Raw genomic sequence first — 25,062 nt, 5'->3', positions numbered from 1 at the left:
TGTGGTTCTATATTGAACCTGATGGAGAAAGTGCAGTAGATGGTTCTATATTGAACCTGATGGAGAACATGATGTAGATGGTTCTATACAGAAACTGATGGGAGAATGTGCTGTAGACAGTTCTATATTGAATCTGATGGAGAACGTGTTGTAGATGGTTCTATATTGAACCTGATGGAGAATGTGTTGTATGTGGTTGTTTTGAACCTGATGGAAAACATGATGTAGATGGTTCCATATAGAACCTGATGCAGAATGTGCTGCACATGGTTCTATATTGAACCTGATGGAGAACGTGCTGTAGACGATTCTCTATTGAACCTGATGGAGAACATGCTGTACATGGTTCTATATTGAACCTGATGGAGAACGTGCTGTAGATGGTTCTATATTGAACCTGATGGAGAATGTGCTGTACATGGATCTATATTGAACCTGATGGAGAACATTCTGTGCATGGTTCTATACTGAACCTGATTGAGAACATGCTGTACATGGTTCTGTATCAAACCTTTTTGAATAGGGTTCTATATAGGACCAAATGTTACAATGTCAGGTGTTTTAAAATAGAAGAGCCCTTCATGGTGCTGTATGGAACCCTTTCCAAAAAACATTCTGCCCCCTATCCTTTAAACAGGCCCCACCAAAAAGGCTACATCACTAGTATAAGACAGGTTTGCATGGTGCTGATCAGCTACATGAGCCTCGTAGCTCTAGTACAAAACTCAAGAAGCAAACTTCACACCAAACGTTCCTCGGTTGAACAAACATTTGAACATTTTTCCCCAAACCATCACTTCACGTCCAGGAAACATACATTACAAAGAAAAATGAACAGAAAATCTTCGTTTTTTAACTTTATTGTTTAAAGTTGTTACAAAAACCCATCAGATCAGAAACATTCGCAGCTTTTCACTGTAAAAGCATGGAGGATTCTCCAGAGACAGGCAGAACTAAAGCAATGCCGTAAAGGACAGGGACCATGCACACAAAAACAAACAAACAAACAAACAAAACCAGGTGACTGGGGAAAAGCCCTTGACACAAGTTTCTCCACTACAGAGAGAGAAACGAAGGATAACGTTGCATGTGTTCCCCTCCACTCAATGGAATGGAGCTCCAGAGAATGAGAGAGGAAGGAGTGATGGAGGTGATGAGGGTTTTTTGTCAGTGAGGTATCCTTGGCTGTGGCGCTCATTGCTTGGAAATGCTGAATAGGTGGTAAAGGGCTTCAGGAAGAGTGCTTAGCTTAGCATGTGCGGCTAAGATGTTAGCTTAGCTTCATTAGTGAAGGCTTTAGCCCTGCCGGCCAGGAAAAATGGGGAGTTCTCCCTGAGCTGAAGGATTCGGTAGAAAGCGGCACCGAAGCAGTTCGGAGTCCAACAGGACAGCAGGACACTGGCTGGTTTTCACAGACAGACAAATACATCTGTAGAACGGTGAAGTAGTCTAGAACCATATTTCACAGCCCTGTTCTTGAGGTCCACCACTTGTTTTGCTCTATCCCAATTCTCATCTAATAGCATTTTAAGTACATTTCAAGTACTTGAATACCCAGTGGTGTTTGTCAACTAGTATTTTAATACTTGCTAGTATTTGTCAACAAGTACTCAGTCTGTGTTTGACAAGTACTCAAATACTGTGTCAACAAATACGCAGATACTTTATCAACAAATACTTGTATACTCTGTATTTGTCAACAAATGCTCAATGCCTGTCAACAAGTCTACTTGAATACTTGGTGTTTGCTAACAAGTACTGAAATAATGTATTTGTCAACAAATAGTCCGATGCTCATTGGTGTGCCAACAAGTACTTAAATACCCATTGGTGCGTCGACAAATACTCGAATACTCCGTGTTCCAGAAGGAGTACTTGAATACTTAGTGCTCCTCATTGAGCACTCAAATACTTGGTACTCAAACACTCAAATTCTTGTTCACATTCCTGAACAGTACTCAAATACGTTGTGTTCGCCAACAAGTACTTCACTACTAATTCGTATTCATCAACAAGTGTTTAAAAAACTTGGTAATTGTCATTAAGTACTTAAACACACTTCTCTGTTCCTGAATGCTCTCACAATACAACCCTTAAAAACAATATACATTTCCTAATTAATCATAATTACAAGTGTATTCATTTAAGATATTTTTAATCTTCAATTTGTAGCACACATTTTTACACATATTTGTAAGAAAGGTGCCCCAAGAGACTGTTCAGATGTGCTACAACGTTAAGTCAGATGGGTCAGACTAGCAGCACTGATAAACAGTTAAAGACGTAAATCTATTTATAATCTTTACTTTGCAATGTTGTCCGTTTAGCTAGTTTATTGAGCCAAGTTCATCTTCGACTGTTAACTTAGAGCTTCAAAATCCATTGCGAGTAAAATAACTTCGATAAGCGAACGTAATTCTGCTCAGGCTTGATGACTCTATGGGTTATTTTTAGTGTTTCTTGCTAAGCTTGAGTAATTAGCTAGCCTGCTACCTCGATTTATCTCAGTCTTTCAGCTCAATGACTGAGCAAGCAGCGTTTTCACCCTGATGTCGTTCAAAGGTCAAAACTAGCCAAACAAAAGTTTCAGCTAATGTTACCTGGATAGGACAATGCTTGCAGCCTAATATCAGTCTTTCATTAAATAACTGCCATCTTCACCTGTTTTTTCTATGATAAAATGTGTTGAAATGTGTTTGGGCAGTCATGGGCTGGAGGTTCGGGAACCGACCCTGTGACCGGAAGGTCACCGGTTTGATCCCCAGAGCCGACGGTACATGACTGAGGTGTCAGAGCAAGACACCTAACCCCCAATTGCTCTCTAGATAGGGCTACCCACCGTTCTGGGAAAGTGTGCATGTGCTCACTAGTGTGCATGTGGTGTTTCACTGCACAGATGGGTTAAATGCAGAGGTCAAATTTCTCTGTTGTGGGACTAATAAGGGTCACTTAATCTAACTGTCATTTGTTAACCTTTTAGGCCCCAAAAGAATTCTAGAAAACACTCATGGATTCCTGACAAAGCTAACACAACGAATGCACACTGGAGTATTCCAAGTACTTGGGCCAGCCCTTCTCCCAGTGCATCTGAACCAAGCTATTAAAGGAATAATATAGTATTTGTCAACCTAGTCTGGCTCCGCTGAATCTGTAGAATATGACTGATTACCACAGACAATCCTGTACATAAATGACAGCGATTAAAATACACATAACATTAGAATCCAATAGACAGGTGCTGAGACAACCTGTCCATCTGTTGCTGTCATAAGACAGTCTGAGGTATTGATGGGAGAAGCAAAGCTTTCTGAGCAACTGCTTCCAAAAATGATTCACTGCTTTGAAGAACTCTAAGCCCCGTGTGTTAGGATTGATTTGGGTGTTGCAGAGTATTTGTACAACTGGGAATATATGCAGCATGCTTAGAGGCTTTTACTGAGGTAAACAATACCATTTGAGCGTTTTTGCTTTTAAACGCAGCCATTTTTACTACTTTTCATGAAGCGTATTGGTGGGACAGTAAATTTAGTTTCACTGATTGACTGCCAATCAGCCAGGTGTTGCTTGAATCAGCCAGTTAATATGAAACTAAATTATAAAATCTGATTTGAGATTGGGACACTAGTTGACCCTGGGGGTCGACCCTTTAGCGCTGAAACACAAAACCTGAAAAGTGACTGCAATCACTTTGAAACAGTTTGGGAACAGGCATCACAAAAGCCTCAACATGTTTCGCATCACTGAGTTCACTCTATAATCATAATGGGATTTCTGCAGTTATCTGATTATTCAAATGGTTGTGTAAACAGCACACTGATTTCTTAGCTCAGAGTAAGGCCTAGAACTCTAAGAAATCTGATTAAAAAAGAGCTGAATTTTAGCTCAGTAAAAGAAAATCAGCATTGTCTGTGGTAATTGATGGCACAGCTACAGATGTGGCAGAAAGAGAAGAGGGTTGAAAAAGTTCAGAGCAAAACTTTGGACCAAGATCAGAGCAAAACTTTCCGATGGGCCTCAAGAACTAGACTGGAAAACACAGCTTCAGAATACCTACAGTCACAAAGTACACACAATATCACAGTAAAGAAAACGTTAAATCTGGAGGACATACATTAGACATTACACCCACACACCACATCCCTTCATCCACACACTTCATGTTACACTGAAAACGATCCAACACCCCTTTGGCAGCGCTTGTACAGCACTTTAACGCTACTGAAAGTGTTAACCTACATGAACACAGATGGTATTCAAGTTCAACAGAGGTGATAAAAGCATATTTTAGAACTTTGTAACACTCTTAGGAAGGGGTGAGTCAACTGGGGCTCCATCTAAAGACCAGTCTGAAGGTAAAATGCCTTCACTGTAAGGAATGGGTTTTAATCCTCCACAGTCTGAAGCCACCTAATCAAATAAACAAGGAGGAATTATATGAGGTGTGTTGTTTACATAGTGAAGTGAAAGATCCTCTAGAAATGTGCATCATTTAATGAGGAGGACAATGACTCCGTTCATCCCAGAAGGAAGATGTTCATGTCCCAGAGGACTCGATCAGTCAGGAGAGTAGTTTCATTTCATTCCGACAGGACAGGCACACAAGTACATTCATGCAGACAAACAGAAAAAACAGACCATCTCAAAGGACCAACAGGGCATGTGGTTTTGGCCTGTGCTTAAAGGAAGAGAGGCGTGCGTCACTGTAGAGGCATTTATGCTTCTAGAGCTTGCTAGAATTATGAGGGTCGATATTCCCAAGGACACTGTTTTGGTTCAATGCCCTCAGCATCTTGGAGGTGGGGTGGGTGGGGGTGGGTGGTGGTGGTAGATCACATTGCATTTTGTCTGAAAGCTGAAAAGCGTGAGGTGAACCACATTTTTTTCACGGATGTTTTTCAAAGGTTTCTACGATTTTCGCTGTTGCCAGTGCTGATAATTGTTAACCGGCTGTGTTTTATTGCATTTACTGCATTTAGCATTTGGTTAACCTTGTCTGGCTTTAACTAGCTAGCTATATTCATGAGAGGCAGCAAGCTCTGGCACTTGCCCTTTTAGAGAGTGATATACTTCAATCACTGGTGCCATGTCACTCTCAAGATGGCAGTATACTTCAAACGACGAAAGAGCTAAATGAAATCGAACTACCACCAGCATGCTTTTGTAAATATACCAAAAAAAACACATGTAGTGCGTGTCTTTCTAGGATACGCCAGCTTCAGCGTTTTGAGGGGGCTGCGGGCGGAGCCGAATCCATGGCATCAAACGGAAGACACGGCGGTGAAAGAAAAACAAATACATGTAAACAAAACAAAGGAACCAGAAATGAAAAGATTCTACTTGCAGCAATGCAGGCAACCACATGACATGGGGACCAATCGCAGTCAGGGGGAGGGCTCAAAACAAACATCTCTGTGCTTGGAGTTGGTATGTTGCATTACTTGCTCTGAGACCTCCCCCTAACTGCGTTCTGTAAAAAAAAAAGCCCTGTAGTGCCACACTTGCGGTCCTGTGGTCCTCTGTTGCAGTGGTTCTCAAGGACCCCAAGATGATCCAGATTTTGCTCCAACCTGACTCACAATACACAGAGACAGAGCAGATTTCCCTGAGGACCAGTTTGAGAACCACTGCTCTACTGTGCTTGTCTGCAAGGCTGGTGTCTTGTTTCTCTACCTGGCATTCAAAAAAGGTACTCACAAGTTCCCTCTATGTGCTGTTAGCGTGGCCTTGGACTGCATCAATGCACACTCGAAATTCCTTGAGATACAGGTGAAGATAAATGGCCAGTGCATTGGCTTGTACATAGTTGTGAGACCAACAGAGTGGAGAACATATTTAGATGTCAGAAATGCATTTTTTTGCGTTTTGTAATATAGCTTGTCAACAAGCTGCATCATGCTCATAATTAGAACTGAACCACTGTGTATAAAGCAAATCGGCTCATTAAAAAAAAAATGTATGATTGATAATCTTACTGGGTACGACACATTCACAAGACTCTGTCCCAAAACTCACACTTTAAATCTAGCACCTTTGAAGTGTTTTTGCCCTTTTGGTCCACAAGTGTGGACTTGTAGGAGGGCCGCAAAGTGTAGGGCACCTTTTGAGACAGAAGTGGTTTTGCTTCGAAATGTCTTTTTCAGTACAAGTATACTGCCAGCTTAAGAGTCACAGTGACTTGGTGCAAAATCTATGACTGGAGGTTAGACAGATGACTTGGCTCAGAACAATCTGTTTGGCTTGAAGGTTCACCTGGAGCACTCCACCCAAAAGGACAGCTAACCAGGGATACACAATGTATAATACCACCACTTACACTATGGAATTGAACCCTCGGGGTGACGCTACCTTTTCATACAATCAAACAATGGTTTATTTCAACCACGACAGCAACTTCCATTTAACACCCTCAAAGTACAATTAAATACTTTCAGTTCCTGCAGGTTACTGCTTTCGTTTGAAGCCCTCACACTATTGCTTTGTAGCGGAAGTCTTCACACACTTGCACGAGTGCGTGAGCTACACACGCACTGAGCACACACAGCCAGGCTGAAATCAGCTCTGAGTTTCCTAGGCTAGATGTGGGATGATGAGAAAATAAAGAAACAAAGACAGGTAACTCCAAAAAACACACAGCTAGAACTTTACATTTGATTAACATTGATACTATGCATAAATAAAAACGTTAAGTATTTTTTAAGTTAGGCATATCTGATTCACATGGAAAACATCTCTAAAATCTAAACGTAACCTTTCGTTTGTTTAATGCAGCCATGACGGAGATGGATCTGTTGTCGACTGTAAATAGGTTTTTGTTATGGTAAGCTCATTACAGACACTCTTATATAAAGTATTGTTATTGCATCACTAAAGTCAAGTAGAATGGTATTCTATTAGCATATTAGCAAAGAAACACTGTATACATCACTGTACCCCCACTGTAAGTCCTCCAAGTCCACTCCCAAACAGGTTTCCTGTGGCTGCCCAGATTTTTCATTTCATTTTCATAGCCCCGTCTTGTTTTGTGTTTTTTTTGCCTCATTTAGGTACTTTTTGTTTCAATTGAAAATATATATTTCTCTGTTTTTCTTCTGCATTAAGAAAAAAAAAAATCACTTAAAAAAAAGGTCACTTACAAAGCAGAGGAAATAAAAAACAGTTCAATAGTCCAAGAGAGGTGGGGTGAGAGAGATACAGAGAGATATAGGAAGGAAAGCTACGCTCACATCGCACGCTTTATGACTATTCAGACATCTGGTTGGATCTGATCTTTCTGCCGTTTGATGGTTCATATTCACATTTGCAAGCGACTCACTTCAGTCAAGAAAGTAAACACAACTGAGGAGACCTCCAGCACTCCTTAACAGTTGCGTGAGCACAGCAGTCTTGTGGGCCCAAACGTAAGCTGGTAATGACAACATCTGGGGACAAGAGATGCATTAGGATGGGAACAAACGCGTGAAATAACTAAACCAGTGCAGTTAAGGTGCAGCTCAAAGTAGGAGAGGACACCGTCAGATGAACTTGCCATCACTCACTTCGACTCACCACTTGGAAGTGCACTACATCTATGTTATATAGTTGGCCACTTGCGGCAGAAAGGGTCATGGGTAACAGTGAGAAGTGGATTTTTAAATGGACAGGAACTCATCTCAGTGAGCTAACTGGTAAGCAATGCAAACTTTGCAATGCAAAAATTTTTTAAGAAGTTTTATCTAAATGTACATAAAATTTGTGTGAGAGTAATTGTTTTTTTCTGGCTATAAATGGATTAGAACAGTCATTGTTTCTGTTCTTGTTAGCCGTGTAGCGCTTAATAATCCCATCAAACTGTATGTTATAGTCCTGAAATGGTAAGCATTTTAAAGCAGTTGATTGCTTACAAACAGCATCATTCAACATTATGTTTGGTTTTGAAAAGGAAAATGCAATCATTTCTGTGCAAGTTCTACTGCTAAAGTCAACAGAGGTGTTTAACTAATCCCTTGCCTCTCCAAGAGCTCATCTAACACCATTCCCTTGAGCTAATGGAGTAAAGGAATAGCCCTTGAGATGGTGCTAGGGATTCCCCCGAGGATAAATGACAAGCCCAAGCGGATGAGGGCTTGTTAAAACAGGTACTAAAACAGGGGGTGAGCTAGCATGGCTACAAGGGCTGCATTTCATTGTACTTAACACTGATTGGCCTGTAGAGAAGCGTCTACGTACACGTTTCAACACTTTATCCTTTTTTGCAAGTTGAGTTTTCACTTCTTTGCTGGACCGAATTAAAATGACATTTTTTCATGCTCTCCTCTCCTCGTGTGGTGCGCAGCTCATTATTTTTTTTTTCTTCTATTGTTTAATGAGTGACGATAGCCTTTCTCAACTTCCAGTGATTGTTCCCAAAGTACAAACCATCCAAAAAAAGTGCTTTCATGCTGCAAACGACCCATGGCTGAGTTTGATACAGACCGAGACCGGCTCTTTTGGTCGGACCAAGTTTTAGTCCTTTGGTCAGGACGTGGTCCGAGGCACCTTTCACACCTGCTATTTTGGTTCGGACCAAACCAAAAAGTCCAAAGATCCGAACCAAATGAGGCCGGTGTGAAAGCGCTCTTAGAGAGAACTACAACTACCCTTGCTACACAAATGCATTTCGCCCAATTCAGCACCAAAAGTTTAAGGAATTGTCCCCAGACATGCATTCCTTCCTCTACGTATGGCAGACTGCTGTAGCAGTACACTACATCCTGTTGCATTTCCCAGTGTGAACATACAGCTTGCACCAAAAATGTGTTTGCACTGTTCACATTTAAGCAGGAATTTTTTTTTAAAATCAGACTTGTGCCATTTCAATCTCTTAATGTGAACAGAACTAGTAAGAGAGAAAAAGAGAGAGCGACAGAGAGAGAAGGGGTTAAGAGAGACAGGAGCATGGAGAGGGTGGGGGGGCCCTTCAGTTTGCTTGGGTTCAGTGGGTTCAGCATGGCTAGTCCACGGGTCCCTGGAAGATGAGTCTGACGTATCCCTGCTCTCCGCTCAGCTGCTGGGCGCAGAATGGGCAGGCTGCGTGGAACGTATGCGTGCCATGGGGAAGAGGGATCTGGCTCCAGAAGGCCACCGTTTTCTCTGAGCACACATGGCCACAGGGGCTAAAGGCATGGGTGGGCGGAGCCGCGTCCAGATAGAACCCTGCCTCACAGCCCAGCCACAGGGGCACGTACGGCCCCCTGGCCCGGCACATGGGGCACTCCCGCTCGCGCCCATCCTGCTCACGTCCCCCGTCCCGCTCGCTTGAGTCCCGCGTGCCCCAGCTGTGGTAGCCGTGCACATGGCCGCAGTGCAGGTAGGCCCAGGGCTGCTTCTCATCCACTGTGTCCTTGCGGCGCATGCTGGGGAAGGCCAGCGTGTTAAAGCCGACAGGACACTGAGGCCGCGCCGCGTTCAGCTCCTGCCGCAGAGCTTCCAGGTGCTTGAGTGTGGGTGTGCGCTGAAGGCCCTCAGCTGTGCGCCACAGGAGCGTGGCGCCACAAAGGTCGATCAGTGATCCGTCCACCAGTTCCTGTGTCTCACTCTCCACCTGGAGGGAGGGAGAGAAACAAATAATAACTTTAAATATAAATATACACTCACACACACACACACACACACACACACACACACACACAAGTACTTCATGTATTCAAGTGGCTGCATCTTCTGCCAACAAAGCTCTTCGTCTCTTTATGAAAATAAAGGGATTAAAGCAGTAAAGGGAAGTTCTCTGTTCCATTTTACTTCAATTTAAGCAGTTTGCTACAACATACACATGAGATAAAGACAAGCTTTATGTTCTTTCAACTTAATAATAAATCACTGTTGTTTTAACATGAAGTTTTTGAATAGTTCTAGGACAAGTGTCAGAACTGGCCTGACAGCTGGCCAGATCAATTTCAGATGCATGTTCTAAATTAAAATCTAAAATCATTTACTGTACAACCCAAATTCCAATGAAGTTGGGACCTTGTGTAAAACATAAATAAAAACAGAATACGATGATTTGCAAATCCTTTTCAACCTATATTCAATTGAATACGCTACAAAGACAAGATATTTAATGTTCAAACGGATAAACTTTATTGTTTTTTGCAAATATTCACATAGGCAAAAATGATGTAGTTCTGAACAGCCACCAGCAGGTGGCAGTAAGCTCCTGTTCTTGCTCTTTGTGGAAAGAGAAGTGTTTTTTCTTTCTTACTAGTAAAAGATCATGTAAGAATATCAGTGTTAATTTAGCAAAGAGGATGAGCATAAGAGCTTCTGAAAAGTGTGTGTAAAATGTGTGGACACACGTGCCAGACAAAAACAGCCGGACCTCTGCACCATCCATTTAAACACTCTGGTGAGAGAACTGTTGACAGAAGTCTTAACTCACCAGTCAGTTTACGTCCTATCCAAAACAACCACTGAACTTGGATTTTAAAGATGTTTTAGGACAAAACCTTCTTAAAACAATGTCTCAGGCATCAGGCAGTGTATTCATGACTATTTCACATTTCACGACGGGGCAGTCATGAGCTGGAGGTTAGGGAACTGGCCCTGTGACCAGAAAGTTCAATCCCCAGCGCCGACAGTCCATGACTGAGGTGTCCTTGAGCAAGACACCTAACCCCCAATTGCTCCCCAGGCGCCGTGGATAGGGCTGCCCACCGCTCCAGGCAAGTGTGCTCACTGCCACCTAGTGTGTGTGCTCACTAGTGTGTGTATGTGGTATTTCACTTCACAGATGGGTTAAATGTGGAGGTGAAATTTCCCTGTTGGTGGGATTAAAAAGTGTCTCTCTCTCTTTCTGCGAGGAAGTTTCAGAGGCATTAAATACTTGACGTCTGGTTCCCATCACCACCACTGAACATTTCTGACTGCAAGTTTCTCTGGAACAGAGCATCGTTAACTGGTCAACGTGTAGACTAAGTCTGGTCAGAGAAATCTCCTAAGCACTCATTACAGCTGAACAGGCCCCTGCAAAGACACGGACAGGGCTCGCCTATGTTTGGCCAATGTTTTGCCTCTATCACAATTCCACTCCATTGTGTAAAGAGATACAATATGGTTTGATCTCTGCAGTCTGTAAAACTGAAAGGATTCCTGTGGTGATGCTGTCAAGCAGCACCCAGCCAGCATTTGGCCAACGTTTGGCCACCGTTAGGCCTCCATTATACATGGGCAGGGTAGTTAAAACCATAGTGGTTTGAACTCAACTGTTTATGAGGCTAATAGGATTCCTGTAGTGATGCTCATCAGCGTGTGGCCTCTATTAACACAGTCTGTCAAAAGTGGCTTAAACCATCATGATTTGATCTCAGCTGCTTCTAAAGTTGAATGGCATCCTGCAGAGACGCAGTCAAAACAGCATTCGCCAGCAATCTGGCAACTCTGAACCAACATTTGGCCTCTGCTGTGCCTAAACTGGCCAGTACAGCTTAATCTCTCCAACAGCTTATAAAGCTGAATATCTTTCAGCAGAGATATTGTCCAGCAGTGTTCTGCCCACATTTAGCCAACATTCAGCCTCTGCTAGCAGTATTTCTTAAAGGGGAATTCCACCCATTTCTCAAAATATCTGCATAACTCAGTGATTTAGATATACACAGTCATTTGAAGTGGTTTGCTATAAAATTGTTTACTTTGTGGAGAAAGGTATTAACTCCGATTTCTTCACAGTGAAGTAATAGGAACCAGGTGTCGCCATGCTGATGATGATAAAATAGGGGAAAATCTAAAACAATAAGTTTTCTTTAGGGACTAGTTTGCCTTAGAGCAACCTTTGTGTATCCCTCCACCATGACTGGATTAATATAATTTGATTTAAATACATTTTAGGCCAAAATCTTATCATAAAAATACTGAAAAACAGTGTCTCAGACATCAGGCAGTGAATTCATAACCATTTCACAATTCTCTGTGAGGGAGCTTTCAGGGCTGGATGTCTGGTTCCTATCACCATCACTGTGAACAATTGTGACTAAGTTTCTCTAGAACGAAGCATTTTACACCAAATCACTCTGATAGACTTTGTTTACATCTTAAACGTTTAATTATGCAGACATAATTATCTCTGGAGTTCCCATTGAAGTCCTTATCTCAACTGTTTGCTCTGATGCTAATCAGAAGATTCAACATGCAATGCTTGACTTGTGCTCTAAATGTGTGTGTTCTCTTAAAGCTTTGTGCATGCAATAATGTCAGAAAGCAAACCATGTTAGACTCTCAATACTCCCCTTTCAAAGCCATCCTCATTGAGAGCTTTTTAGCCATGCTACAAACATTCAAATCATGGTCCCAGTCAAGGAACACTTCCCTCAGATATGTTAATGTAGCTAATTACGAATGAAAGCCATCATGTGCAGCAGCTAGCATAATGCTAACTTCAGGTCACATTGATTTTCAGCAGCATCAGCACTTTTTGCTGAAGTTCGTCCAAGAAGCTTTCCATTAATGCCACCAACTGAAAGAAATACAGGGGGGTGAAAGAGAGCGAGAGAGAGCGTGAGAGAGAGCGAGAGAGAGAGTGTGTAAGAGAGCGAGAGAGACAGAGAGAGAGAGAGAGAGAGAGAGCGCGAGAGAGAGAGCGAGAGAGAGAGAGAGACAGAGAGCGAGAGAGAGAGAGACAGAGAGCGAGAGAGAGAGAGAGACACAGAGAGCGTGAGAGAGAGACAGAGAGCGAGAGACGGGGGTGGGGGGGTACTCAATGGTCTTCCTGATTGACGCACTTGGCAGATCAGATGCTGATCATCTTACAGCATCACATTACACAGATAGAGAACCATGCTAGCAGACTGACAGACACACACATACACACAAAGACCGTCTCGTCTCCACTGTTACTATGGCAACAGCGTCCCACAGCAACCAGAGTGCAAGACAGACAGAAAAGTCTGACTGGCCAAGAGACGTGTGATGAGACAGCCCAGTCTAACAACACTGCATTACACTCTTCAACTACTCAGCACAAATTTCTAGTTAGTGGAGGATATGAGTGGGGCAACTGAGTCAAGCTCCCAAACAAGTACCAGCACAACAACGGAGTCAGAAACACGTTTATATGTCACTAAATTTATTTTGTAACAATGCAGCCTATGCCCCAGCAATAAACGTCACCTACATTCTGGTGCTACAGTTGAGAACTGACCTTGGCAAAATTTTGACTGACATGCCGCTTAGCCAATCACAATAGTCTCTAAAGATTCCTTCCTCCATCAAGCGAAGAAAATCTTTGACAGGACTGATCAGAACAAGCCTGCAGTGAGAATAGCTGTGGTAGTGAATTAAAAATGAATGATTATCAAAGGACTGTAGCATTGTAAATTGTTTATTTAAGGAACACTGAAGGTAAAAGGACACTTACTCTTTTTTTTTTTATAATAATGAGTTTATCTGGAATTTAACAATAAAATGTTTGCCATCCATGGTGGGGGGGGGGGTCATGCGGTTTACTTGATTGCTGTGGTCAACGGCAAAAGTCAGTCTTAATGGAACGTTCAGCTCACTGCTGTGGTCTGCAAAACATTGCTGCTGCTGGTGGTAAAATTTTCCATACTGGCTCCTCTAAAAATACCTGAAAAGTTGTCACTGTGATCCAAATGAAACTTTCTATTGATAAACCTTGAAGGTCTAGGAACATCTATTCTTGTTTTTTGGCAGTGCCATCCAGTGAAGAATCCCTGAGGTAGGAAAGCTTCCTTGCTTCTACTCTTTTAGACTCAGACCTGCCCTTGTATCCAGATTAGTTTCTGCTCAGAGACATTTCAATAGTTAACTTGAAACCCAGTCAAATAAAACAGCAATGGCTTCTCTGACAGCAGTGAAGAAAGCAATTTTGAAATGCTGCGTAGAACCGAGCGTACACGTAAGATCTACGTTCTACATTCTTGCTCTATTTTATGGACTGGAATGGCCACTGCCAGAATGAATCGAGCCAAGGCTCATATTGTGGTTGCTTGGTCCGCAGCAAGTGACTCTGTTTAAAAACCTTGTCTATTTGAATGTATTTGATTAACTGTGCATCTTTGTGTATGTCTATTCATTTGTTGGATTAGCTGTTCTTGCACTGAAACTACTCAATAATAATAAAAAATGTTGCTATGAAAAGGCATGTTAAACTGTCTAGACTATTGCTGCGTTGGTGATCAAGTGTAAAATGGGACACTTCTGACTTCCAAGTACAAAAAATCAATTTAAATGGTCAATCAATATGTAATCACACTCTTAAAGCTGTACTTCCCTCAAGAGTCTTGATTTCTCAGAGTTCCAGTTCTACGACATCAACACAACGGCACCAACAAAACAAGAATAGCATGTTTTTGAAGCAGTCTTTGAGGTTAAAGTTTGTGCTCAACATGCTATTTGTGAATAATATCACTAAATACAGAGGGATAACTGCAAGTGCAAGTTGTTATATTATCCAACAAACTAATGCAAATGATTTTTAAGAGCTTTTTATACTCCCACAGTGAAGCAGAAGAGATTGAGAGCTCCCAGATGTTATGAATGCAGCATAAAGCACCATGAACACCACCAAGTCCTCTTTAAGGATATACTTGCCTGTGAGTGATCACTAAATTGTACACGTGCATATCTGTGTGCTTAATTTGTGAGAATGTAAATGAAGTCTCACCATTTTGCCCCGCTGCTGGGCAGACCGTGTCTCACGGAGTGTGAATACATTCCCACACACTGAGATCTCCCTCCAAACGCCTGGTTTAGAGTCCTCGGTGAAGCCGTGCCGAGGGTGCATCACCAGCACACCATTGGTTGTCAAGCCGTCCATCTGTCCATCTGATGTTCTCCATTTCGCTGCCTTTTCCTGGGAGTCAAAAAGAAAACGGCATTAAAGAACAAACTTTTGATACACCTCACTTCTTCAGAGGTCTGGGTTAGCCGATGCTGGTCATCATGACAATCACTGGTGGGGCAACCCTGGAAAGTTAAACTTGGGCTAATGTGAGCCAAATTACCAACAGCATGGTACAAGTAAGAGCTCTCAGGCTACAATCACTAGTCAGAACAGCAAAAGTGAGATCAAAGAAATATTAGCAAGTTAGCTAACTTTAAGCCTAAAGATGCTTTAAGTTTATGCTGACCTCACGGCATAAAGTTGATCAAAATCTCCTCATAATTAAACAGTTAATATGCCTTTCAGAATGGTTTGATGTGAAAAGCTTGATTCTAGAAAGAAAGAAAAAAAAAAACACTAAACCACTTTGAATGACTTTGAATAATGAACTGAGTGTGTGATTTTTGAAAAATCAATTCCCCTTTAAATTAAGAATTTTTTCTAAATGTCATTTGGAAAGAAGCTACTGAAAAGACATTACTTGCCTACAAACAAAACCGATTAAATGACAGACTGTGTGCTGTACTTCTGTTACATTTCCATAGAATTTGTCCTGGTTGTTATTTAAAAATCACTAACAACACTCCAGTGAGCAGCCTATGTGCTGTCTTTTCCTAGATTAACCTCAAGAGACCAACACCGACAAAGACCTCAAGCCCTACAAATAAATAACCTAGAACGGCTTGTGTTTTGCAAATGAAAACATCAGATTGCAGCCGCCAGACAAAATCCCTGAAAGAGACAATTAAATGACCAGATTTCAGGAATTCAATCCAGAAAACAGACACAAAACCCTATCAGGACATATTTTGTGAAAAACTGTGTCCCAGCACAAAACCTACTGTACCCATCTCTGAGATTTCTACCTCATCAAATTACATTAAGAACCACCACGGTAAACTGTTACAACAATAAACCATTATGGCACTCTTGCCACTATTGTGATGGGTTTAGAGTAAAATCTGTATTTGAGGCTTTGAGCTCCCACTCTGTTCATGCTCAGGCTGAGCTTGTGAAACCCATGAGGATATGGACTCATCAACACACTGACAGCAGAACACAATTTGATCATGGACTCAAATAGCAGGACGACAGGCCCAGACTGGGAAACAAACATCACCTCACGCTTTTACAGCCACCCTTAAAACAGGAGGGAAAAAATGGCTTTTGTGTGAACACACACATCTACAATCTACACTTTATTGATGTATAAGCTGAGCTTCAATGTGAAAATATAATTTCCTAATAAATGAAATAACTGCACTCAGGTACATGTGTACCTGATTATTATTTTCATATGATAAACAGGGTCATTCTGATAGACTGCAGTACACTAGGGCAGCGGTCCCAACCCAAAACAAGAAAAGACATTTTGTCCTTTCAGCAAAAATCAAACCACCTTGGGAGCCGCAATATTTTATGTCCATTTTTTTGGATGCAAATATGCCTCATGTGCGCTAATGAGCTAGTATAGGCAAAAAATATAAAACAAAAATGCAGACTTGCTTTGCTCTGCTTTAAGTTTTAGCTCAGATGCAGCATCTCCGGCAGGAAACTCTTCCAAAAGTGGAACAGTTTCTTGTAAAATGCCCCTCAATGTTCAACTTTTTATGAGGCTGAAGTCGCTTCTTATTCGCCAGCTTCTTGTTTAAATTTTCCCACTCTACGTTAAAGCAGGCACCATTTAAGGTGGAACGGGAAAACTGGAACAAGAAGCTGGAGAATGAAAAGGTTCAATCCTTTAACGATCACCCCAGAAAATGAGCCTTGGGGTGGTGGGTTACAGTGCTATGATGTCTGAGTAAAAGAAGAAGTATCTAGCTCACCCCAAGAAAGATGTTTTTGGAGGAGTCAAATCCAGCGGCAAAGATGCGGGCAGTGTAGGGCGGCGTCCGCTGGCACATGATCCGACAGGCGAAACGAGAGATGGTGCTCTGGACCGACTGCGTGTCCGAGTTACTTTGGCTGCCCGGGATAGTGTCCGTCACCACAAAGTCTATAGGGCTTTCAGTGGAACGACCAATCTGGGAAAAGAGAAGAAGAAAAGAGGGACAGTAAGAGGCAGAGAGAAACAGAGAGAGAAGGGTAGGGATGAGAAAAATATTTTCCGTTTACCTATAATCCCTCTTAAACCTCAAATTCTTGTTGGCAATTCTTACTATGATAGCTAACTACTTATAATTGTTTCAATGTAGATGCTAAATCATTTCTAGTAGTTAGTTAATGTCACTGCAGTTACTGGACAACACTGACAAACCAATAGGGTAACAAGGACCAATTTTAGGACACAGATTAAGCCCGGACTTGGACTAAATCGTAGTGCCAATGGTGATACAGCATTGCATTCTTCTTAGTCTAGCCTAGTAATATAGTTCTAGAAACTGGGGCTGTATTACAGAAACATCCTATCCTTTTGTCTTAACTTAAGATCTGACAGATCAAAAGATATTTCGTATTACAGAAGTACATTTAATTAGGAATGTTACCTTACAGTATCTAATTATATCTGAGGTTAGAAAATCTTAATCTACTTGATTGAAGCTGACAATCTGACATTTAATCTGGGATTTTTAAACCCTTTTACAAAAAAACCTTCATAATTCAAAGCACCGTTTCAGTGCAGATAAATGTAACATGATTATGCCGGTTTTTATCTGGAGTTAAAGGATGAGACTATGAATTTAAGAAATGTTGTTCAGTAGTAGCTATTGTTCTAAATTCAGTCCTAACTGAAGCTGTGATGGTGTTTAAGCACATAAGATTCCAGACTTTAGAAGTTTCCACAACACAGCATTTGGTTCTTAAAGTTTAAGGGGATAATTCTATTATTCTACTTTCAATTCATTGCTTAACTTGCTTAACTGAAACTGAGAGGAACTGCACTGGGTTACACCCTGGCCTAGCTATCTAGCTGCTCTGTACATGTGAGTGTGAGTCACATTACTAAGGTCAAGCTTGCTTGACTTATTTTAAAAACCAAAGCAAACACAACCATAGTAGCAAGCAGTAAAGCTGTTCTCTGCCTAGCAACACTGAGTGATTAAAAGGTCAGCCTAGAGTTCCAGCACTCACTGACGTTGGGAAACAGAAACTACAGAGTGGAATGTGACTGGCTGCTGCCAGCTCGAGCAGGCGGACCGTGCCTGAGCGACAGTTAAAAACTCCAATGATCGTCTGCAGATTTAAGCCTAATCTATGCGGTTATGCAATGCAGGTCAATAAAAAAAAGTGTGGGTAATGCATCTTCCAGAAATGTAGGTTACTGTAAAAAGGTAGACAGTTTGTCGGGCTGAACTAATAACAGTCATTAAATGTAGTCCAGCAGTTCTTTTAACTTTAAAGAGCACAAACACGGGCACACTCAAATCAGATCTTTTACACCTCTCAAAGAAAAAAAAATATTTACACATTAAACATTTTAGTTTGTATGTAAAGTGCCAGAAATCTGTAGAGTGTGTATTGGTGTATGTAAAAGTACCTGGAACATATCTGTATTGCTGTCGTGAGTGTACTCTACCACCACCGTATGAGCTCGAGACAAGGTGTAGGAGATACTGTGCTGGTCCTTGTTGCTTATGGCCTACACAGAGAAAGGGAGAGATCAAGAAAAGGAAAACAACATAAAAACATCACAACAGCATGACCCATGTTTCCCTTTTTGTTGATAATGAGAATTGCAGATTCAGATTTCATTCATCTGCAAAATCTCCAGAAATTAAGCTATATTTAAATCAGATTTCAACCATTTCCCCATTATCTTAGATGACCAGCTTCAGGATGGCTGCTAATACCCTTTTTAGCCTTACAACGTGGATCACGTTTGCCCCGTCTTATACATAACAATATGCCATACAATGTCAGAAACCACATAAGCAGGTCTATACACATAGCTGCATTCAGATTGCAGGTCAGATCTGATTGCCGCCCAATTCTGATTGTGTTGTCTGGTCATTCACACTGGCCCTTATTCATCAAAGTTGTGTAGAGCTCAGAACTGACCATCCTGAACGAGATACAAACGGCTCTGTGTCTGATTCAGGGAATTGTCCTAGCACAACAGAAAAAGCAGTGATTTGACCGCAATTGATGAGTAAGCTTCAACGCATTGAAACAACTCAAGCATGAGTACCTTATTTACATATCATTTACAATGGACACGCCTCCAATTTGCACTTACATACATTTCATTTACATGATGGATGCCCTAATTAATGCAGATGTTTTAACAGCGAGCCAATAAAACAAAAGAATTCAGCAGGCTCATGAGCCAATATAGGTCCTCACAGGTGGAGTTTGGGGATTTAATTAAGTTAATTACAGCGTAATAAAGCTTAACAAAACTATAACTAAAACAAAGTTGTAGCTTTTTTTCTAGCATACAGCAACGTGTAATTACTTTTGTAGATCACTGGCTGCTTGAGCAATAATATTGCAGCATATAGTCTTCTACTGTACTAGGTAAGCTTACAATATCGGTACTTCAAAGCAAATGCTTTTTTTATGTCCTATTAGTTAGTTATTTTCTATTTTTACTGTTATTGCTGATATTATACTTATTATACTGGCAACAATCCAGAAATTATTCAAAGAATAAGCTCAATTGTTTTTCTTCCGAGTTCAAAATGACATGTTCTTCTGCCAGATGTGACTTTGATCTTGCAGATATGCCAAAGATTAAAGTGGTGAATAACTAAACCTTTGGTGAAATCTGCTCATTTTATTTGCAAATTTGTCTTTTTAATGTGACCCATATCTGACATCAGTCTGAACAGATTACACATATCGACCTGCATTCGCAAAAGAACAGCGACCCGCCCTCCACACTCATCCAACAAACACAACACTCTGTTTCCTTAAGATTAATAGAGTGCCTTGGTGCAAATGAGCTCAAAATGTGTGACCTGCTTTTTTAAACTTGTAGGACAAACAGCAGACATTAAACCACAGCCTAAACTCACAGAAAACAGCAAAAAAAAAAGTGGTTTTATTTTGTAAACGCTGTTCAAACAGAGAAAGGAAGCTCAGTTAACTTGGGTCACCTGCAATGAAGAAGCATGCTAGCAAAATGACACTAACCAGGTGCCAAACCAGGGGTTTAACATCTACTGGAAACAAAGTATTTAATCTGCGTGAAGCTCCTTTGACTCCTTTGCTTCTGCCTTTTGTCAAATCATGCTTGCTTGTTTACACCACCTGCGCTTGTCTCGCTCCTTCAAAAAGAAATACGTGAAGCGTAACCATAGTAACAGCTGTTTTGATGGCGTTGCTGTTAGGTCCATTTTTCAATGTGCCTGTCATATTGACACATAATTGATTTCAGTACCACGTATGAAAGCGGACCAAATCCAAACTGAAACGGCCAGAAACAATAAATTACTCAACAACTCAAAACTGTTTGAGGCAAGCGTGGATAATTGGGCCTGCAGGTTCCATCACTTTGTATCTACATTAGCCAAACAGTAATGTAGAAAAAGCAATGGACAAGTGGAGAGTAGACTGATCTCAGGATTTAGCATGAGTAAAAACACTTTCTCCAACTGCACCACACCTACTACAGGGTGGGACACTCAGCAGGAGTGTCAGAGTGGACATAAAACGGCCCTTGTATGGAGCAGTTTGAGCTGGCCATGTGGTAAAACAGAGTAGCTACTTATAAACGCGACTGCATCCAGACATGTGGATTAAACAAAGGCTTGAGACCCACATCATGAGCATGTGTCCCCCCGTGGTTCCCTCAAGTGACGTTTCTGTTTTTGATATAAAAGTCTGAGCTTTCATGCTGCATCAGTAATACTGCAGTATTCAAACAATAAATATAGATTTGAAGGCCTCACTGACATGTTTGCTGCATTCAAGGCAAAGCTGCTTACATAGAACTGGTTGTCCCTCAGGAGACAGCGAGCTGAATACCACTTTCTCTTGCTCAATCGCTCTTTCTATTTCTTACCTCCTCGTTTATAACAAACTGTAGCTAAACAACCAAGCAAAGCTGAAAAATACAGTACAACTAATGGCTAAAAGGCATCATCAGAATGCAAACTTTTAGGTCAAAGATCAACATGTTTCACTGTGAGCATATTTTAAAGCTGTACTACATTTTGGGGACTTTGAGTCCTCTCTGGTAGAAATGTGTAACTGCACATAAAATGAGGAAAAACATTTAGTAATGTGGCTTGTGTTTCAGACCCTCTTGCAGGGCGGATGAATCTGAAGATTACGGACATGCTGAAAGAGCAAAACTTAGTGAACAAGGATGTGAGTGAATTATCTGTTATTGCCGTCGTATCTTTGCTCGCATAATGGTTTTGCATCTGAGACCTAACATCGAATCGATGTTCAAGAAATATTCAACAACAAAAAATTTACACAATGCAGTTTTAAATATCAAGAGTGCAAATGTAACACTGGTGTAAACAGAGTCAGAGATTTTTTCTTTCAGTACTGTATAAAACTTACAGATGAACCAACCATAGAGAGTTGATCAGTATTGGCACATAAACCAATCAGACATAACATCATGTTAGCCACCTTTTACCCTGTTCTTCATTGGTCAGGACCCCCATGGACCCTCACAGAGCAGGTAGTATTTGGGTGGTGGGTCATTCTCAGCGCTGCAGTAACAGTGATGTGGTGGTGGTCTGTTAGTGTGTGTTGTGTTGGTCTGAGTGGATCAGACACAGCAGTACTGCTGGAGTTGTTAAACACCTCAGTGTTACTGCTGGACTGAGAATAGTCCACCAACCAAAAATATCCAGCCAACAGCATCCTGTGACCACTGATGAAGGACTGACCGACAGAAACCGTGCAGCAGCAGATGAGCTACTGACTCTGACTTTACATCTACAAGGTGGACCGACAAGGTAGGAGTGTCTAACAGAGTTGGCAGTGAGTGGACACTCCAGCAATCCACATTTGATACCATGTCTTAGTTACAATCGTTGCATTGTACAAAGTAGCCTACTTTTCCATACTTTTTTTTCTTAATTTTTCCTAATTCTATCTTAAATTCTTTTTTTTCTTTCATTGTTATAATGTGATGTGTAGCTTAATGGCACCTTACACATAGAAGAATGATCCCAGGCAATTCCACCTAGTGAGAAATCTAAGGCTACGTTTACACAGCAGGTAAAAGTGGCCCAAATCCAATCTCTTTATTCATATCTGACACAGGTGTGTATCTGTGTGTCAGTGTGAACCGCAAAAAAAAAAAAAAAGCACTGAATCTGACATTTTCAGTTCCGATTTGAGACGCTTTCATATGTGGTACTTAAATCTTATACGTATCCAAGCTGTAGTAATGCGACTCAATCTGAACAGCCAGATCGGAATTTATGCCACTTTTACGTCAGTACAACTCGACATTCGTCATAATTTCACGTTGCTGAGACTTAAAATATTTAAGCTGATATTTCTGTACAGAAAACTAGGAGACTTTCCAAAGTGAACCAAGCTGTGACCAAAAAACATGCTTTTTTTTTTACTTTACAGAGAGCTTGAACACATTTTCGGTGATGAGCCCAGCTGTCAGCCATTGGAAATTCATGATGGATCCTGTGATGCTGGCAAAGATGAAACTGAACCCTCAGGGAGCGACTGGCATTGGTTCATAGTCAAGGACTGTTATTTGGCTCATGCGGGTCAGTTTACAGGTCATGTTTAAAAGACATTGTGAACAGCCAAAACAAAACAATCTGATCTGGTGAGAACATTAGATTTGGGCCACTTTTACCTGCTGTTTGAACACAGCGTAAAGTTTTAAACTGAGAAAGAAAATCACTGATTTCTGACAAGCACCCAACTGACACTGCAAGGTCAGGTACTGAAATGGGAATTGGGAGAGAAGTAAGATCTGTACATCTCTGTTCCTGGGTCATAAGGGACTGAAAAAGATGGAGCAGGTAATGTTTAGAGTGCAATATGCTTCTACCTTGGCTGCTTGTGGTGTGCAGGCTACATGGATAGTGCTGGGTTTGACTCCATTTGCTTTGGGCCGCTTAAAGAGAGCGAAACGGCTCTTCCGTCTGCCACGGTCTCCATTTGGGAGAGAGCCATTGTACCTGCGGGCAAGAAACACCAACATGAATACATCTGACAACGCACCTGCTACATAATCAGAGCCCACATCTGCATGTTAACTCAGGACAGTGAAGAAAAACAGAAAACCAATCATATCAAGTGTTCAAGCAACAAGAGAAATCGAGCTCCCCCAAAGTAACACACACACTCAAATATAGATATTTCAAAGCACTTTATACTCTCTTTCTTCTGAGTTCACAAGCTATTAATAATGCATAAAGAGCCACAGACTTTGCGACGCTGAAGACGCTGATCATGGGGTGGAGAACAACAAAACAAATTCTGAGAGAAAGAGGACATATAGGCTGCTTATGTTTCTACATTAGACTTGAGCCGAATGACCATAGTGCTGTGAATCACTGTTAGTTTCCACCTATTGCGATAATCAAGTTAAGATAATTGAAAAGTCAGAAAATGTGCCATCCCTGGCTCTAAAGCACAAAAGCAATCACATCTCATAATCTGTTTTATTTATTACTTCTAATGTGTGGTCCATGTCCTAAATCAACCTTGCTATGTTGTCTGACATCAGAACCTTCTGGGAGAAAGTGAAAAGGCTGTGCTTCTTTCTTGCATTTTTATTCCATATCATTTTTACATGACAACGTTCCAGCCTCTCCTGATCCTTCAGAATTAAACAGGCTGTTTTACTGTGGGCTTAAACAGGTTAATGTGTGTGAATGTTTTGGTTTGTCATAACATTACAGAAACAATTCAAAACAGTCTGCTTCGTTTTCATGTTTGGACTGTATAGATTTGGCAAAAGGACAGTAAGTTTTGAAACTTCAGCAATATTTATGTTCTACATCAAACAAAGAAAGAAAAGGAGGGCAAAGTTCAGTTTTCCATGATGCCAGCCCTTTACAACCTGTAAACACAGAACTAAACCTATACCAAGAACTACAAACCACAGCAAGAACAAAGATCCAGCAAGCTGCTGACCAGCAAGAGTGTGTTTATTTCTGCCATCATGGTTCAGAACTACTGTCAATAATGCACTGTACAGACAAACGTGACAGGATGAACTGTTTACATTCACATTTACGGCATTTGGCAGACACTCTTATCCAGAGCGACTTACAATTTGTTCATTTTACACAGGTAGGCAAAGGCAGTGTTACATGTAACAGGTTATGCTAGTTTACACACTAGTGAAATACTGACAAACAAAAGCAATGTGTATGAATAACCATCTGCATCACAATATGTTTACACAGCGGTGTAACTGGATTCTAGGAAAACTGGATTCCCGTTTGGAAGAATGACTTTTAGTTACTATATTTGCCTGTTTAATTGCTATTATGATGTTTCTAATTAATGCATGCTCTCCATGCCACTCCACCCAGCGGCCTTTAACATTAACCTACATGCTCACGTTATGCCACCTATCTGGAGCGCAATGATTGTACTCAATATTTGGCTGTCTGACACACCACAAGCCAAACAAGGTTACAGAAATACTCTGATACACACCCTCTACTCCCGCCACAGCATTTTTCGACCCTTGAAAACACACGCAACATTGTAGACACATTTCAAAGCAGAAACTCTATATTCCTTCTTCTGGGTACATGATCTATTAATAATGCACAAAGAGCTGCAGATTCTTCAGATGCTGAGGAGGTTGGTTGATCATGGTGGTGTCTGATAACACAACAAAATAAACTTGCTCTCATAAGAGGAGAACATATACTGCACCTCCAGTGACTTCTATAGTACACATATAGGTGCCTGGTCTTCCTCCTTACTCCTTTAATGACCACTTCAGGGACTTTGTTCTCATGTGCTAGGCTACTAACACAAGACGCCAGAGGGCTTTCTGTCTGGAGCTAAAGCTCTAACTAAACAGAAACCAATCCGCTTAAACTGCAGAGCTCACACACCTCTGTGTGCGGTCCTGAAATGAAAACGCTTTCAACTATGAAGGTGCTGTAGTAGTACTTTGCTTCTTATGGTCCACTCAGATTCAGTTGAAGCTCAATCAGTCTGGAGCTTCCGATCAATGCGCTCTGAATCAAAATCAATATTTCCATTCAACGTGCCCTTGATCAAAGTCAATACATCTAGAGGAAAAGCTTTCGCACCACGTCTGGACTCCAGCGTCTGTGTGTGGCTGTACAGGCTCCTGAAGGTGG

The 25,062-nt window shown here is 41.3% G+C and overlaps 1 protein-coding gene across 1 annotated transcript in view; it reads right to left on the bottom strand.

The window, feature by feature from the left end:
- Positions 1 to 842: 842 nt before the first annotated feature.
- peli1b (pellino E3 ubiquitin protein ligase 1b) overlaps positions 843 to 25,062 on the bottom strand; it is a 76,793-nt gene continuing 52,573 nt past the window's right edge. Inside the window, exons 3-7 of the mRNA XM_017704970.2 lie at positions 22,779 to 22,908; positions 18,330 to 18,431; positions 16,678 to 16,875; positions 14,633 to 14,821; positions 843 to 9,559 (exon numbers count right to left, since the gene is read on the bottom strand). Coding sequence (XP_017560459.1) covers positions 8,969 to 9,559; positions 14,633 to 14,821; positions 16,678 to 16,875; positions 18,330 to 18,431; positions 22,779 to 22,908 — 1,210 coding nt within the window. The 3' untranslated portion in view covers positions 843 to 8,968. The remainder of the gene's footprint in view (positions 9,560 to 14,632; positions 14,822 to 16,677; positions 16,876 to 18,329; positions 18,432 to 22,778; positions 22,909 to 25,062) is intronic.

Source organism: Pygocentrus nattereri, chromosome 10, assembly GCF_015220715.1.
Source record: "Pygocentrus nattereri isolate fPygNat1 chromosome 10, fPygNat1.pri, whole genome shotgun sequence".
Taxonomy (NCBI): Eukaryota; Metazoa; Chordata; class Actinopteri; order Characiformes; family Serrasalmidae; genus Pygocentrus; species Pygocentrus nattereri.
This window is presented reverse-complemented; position numbering and strand designations above follow the sequence as displayed.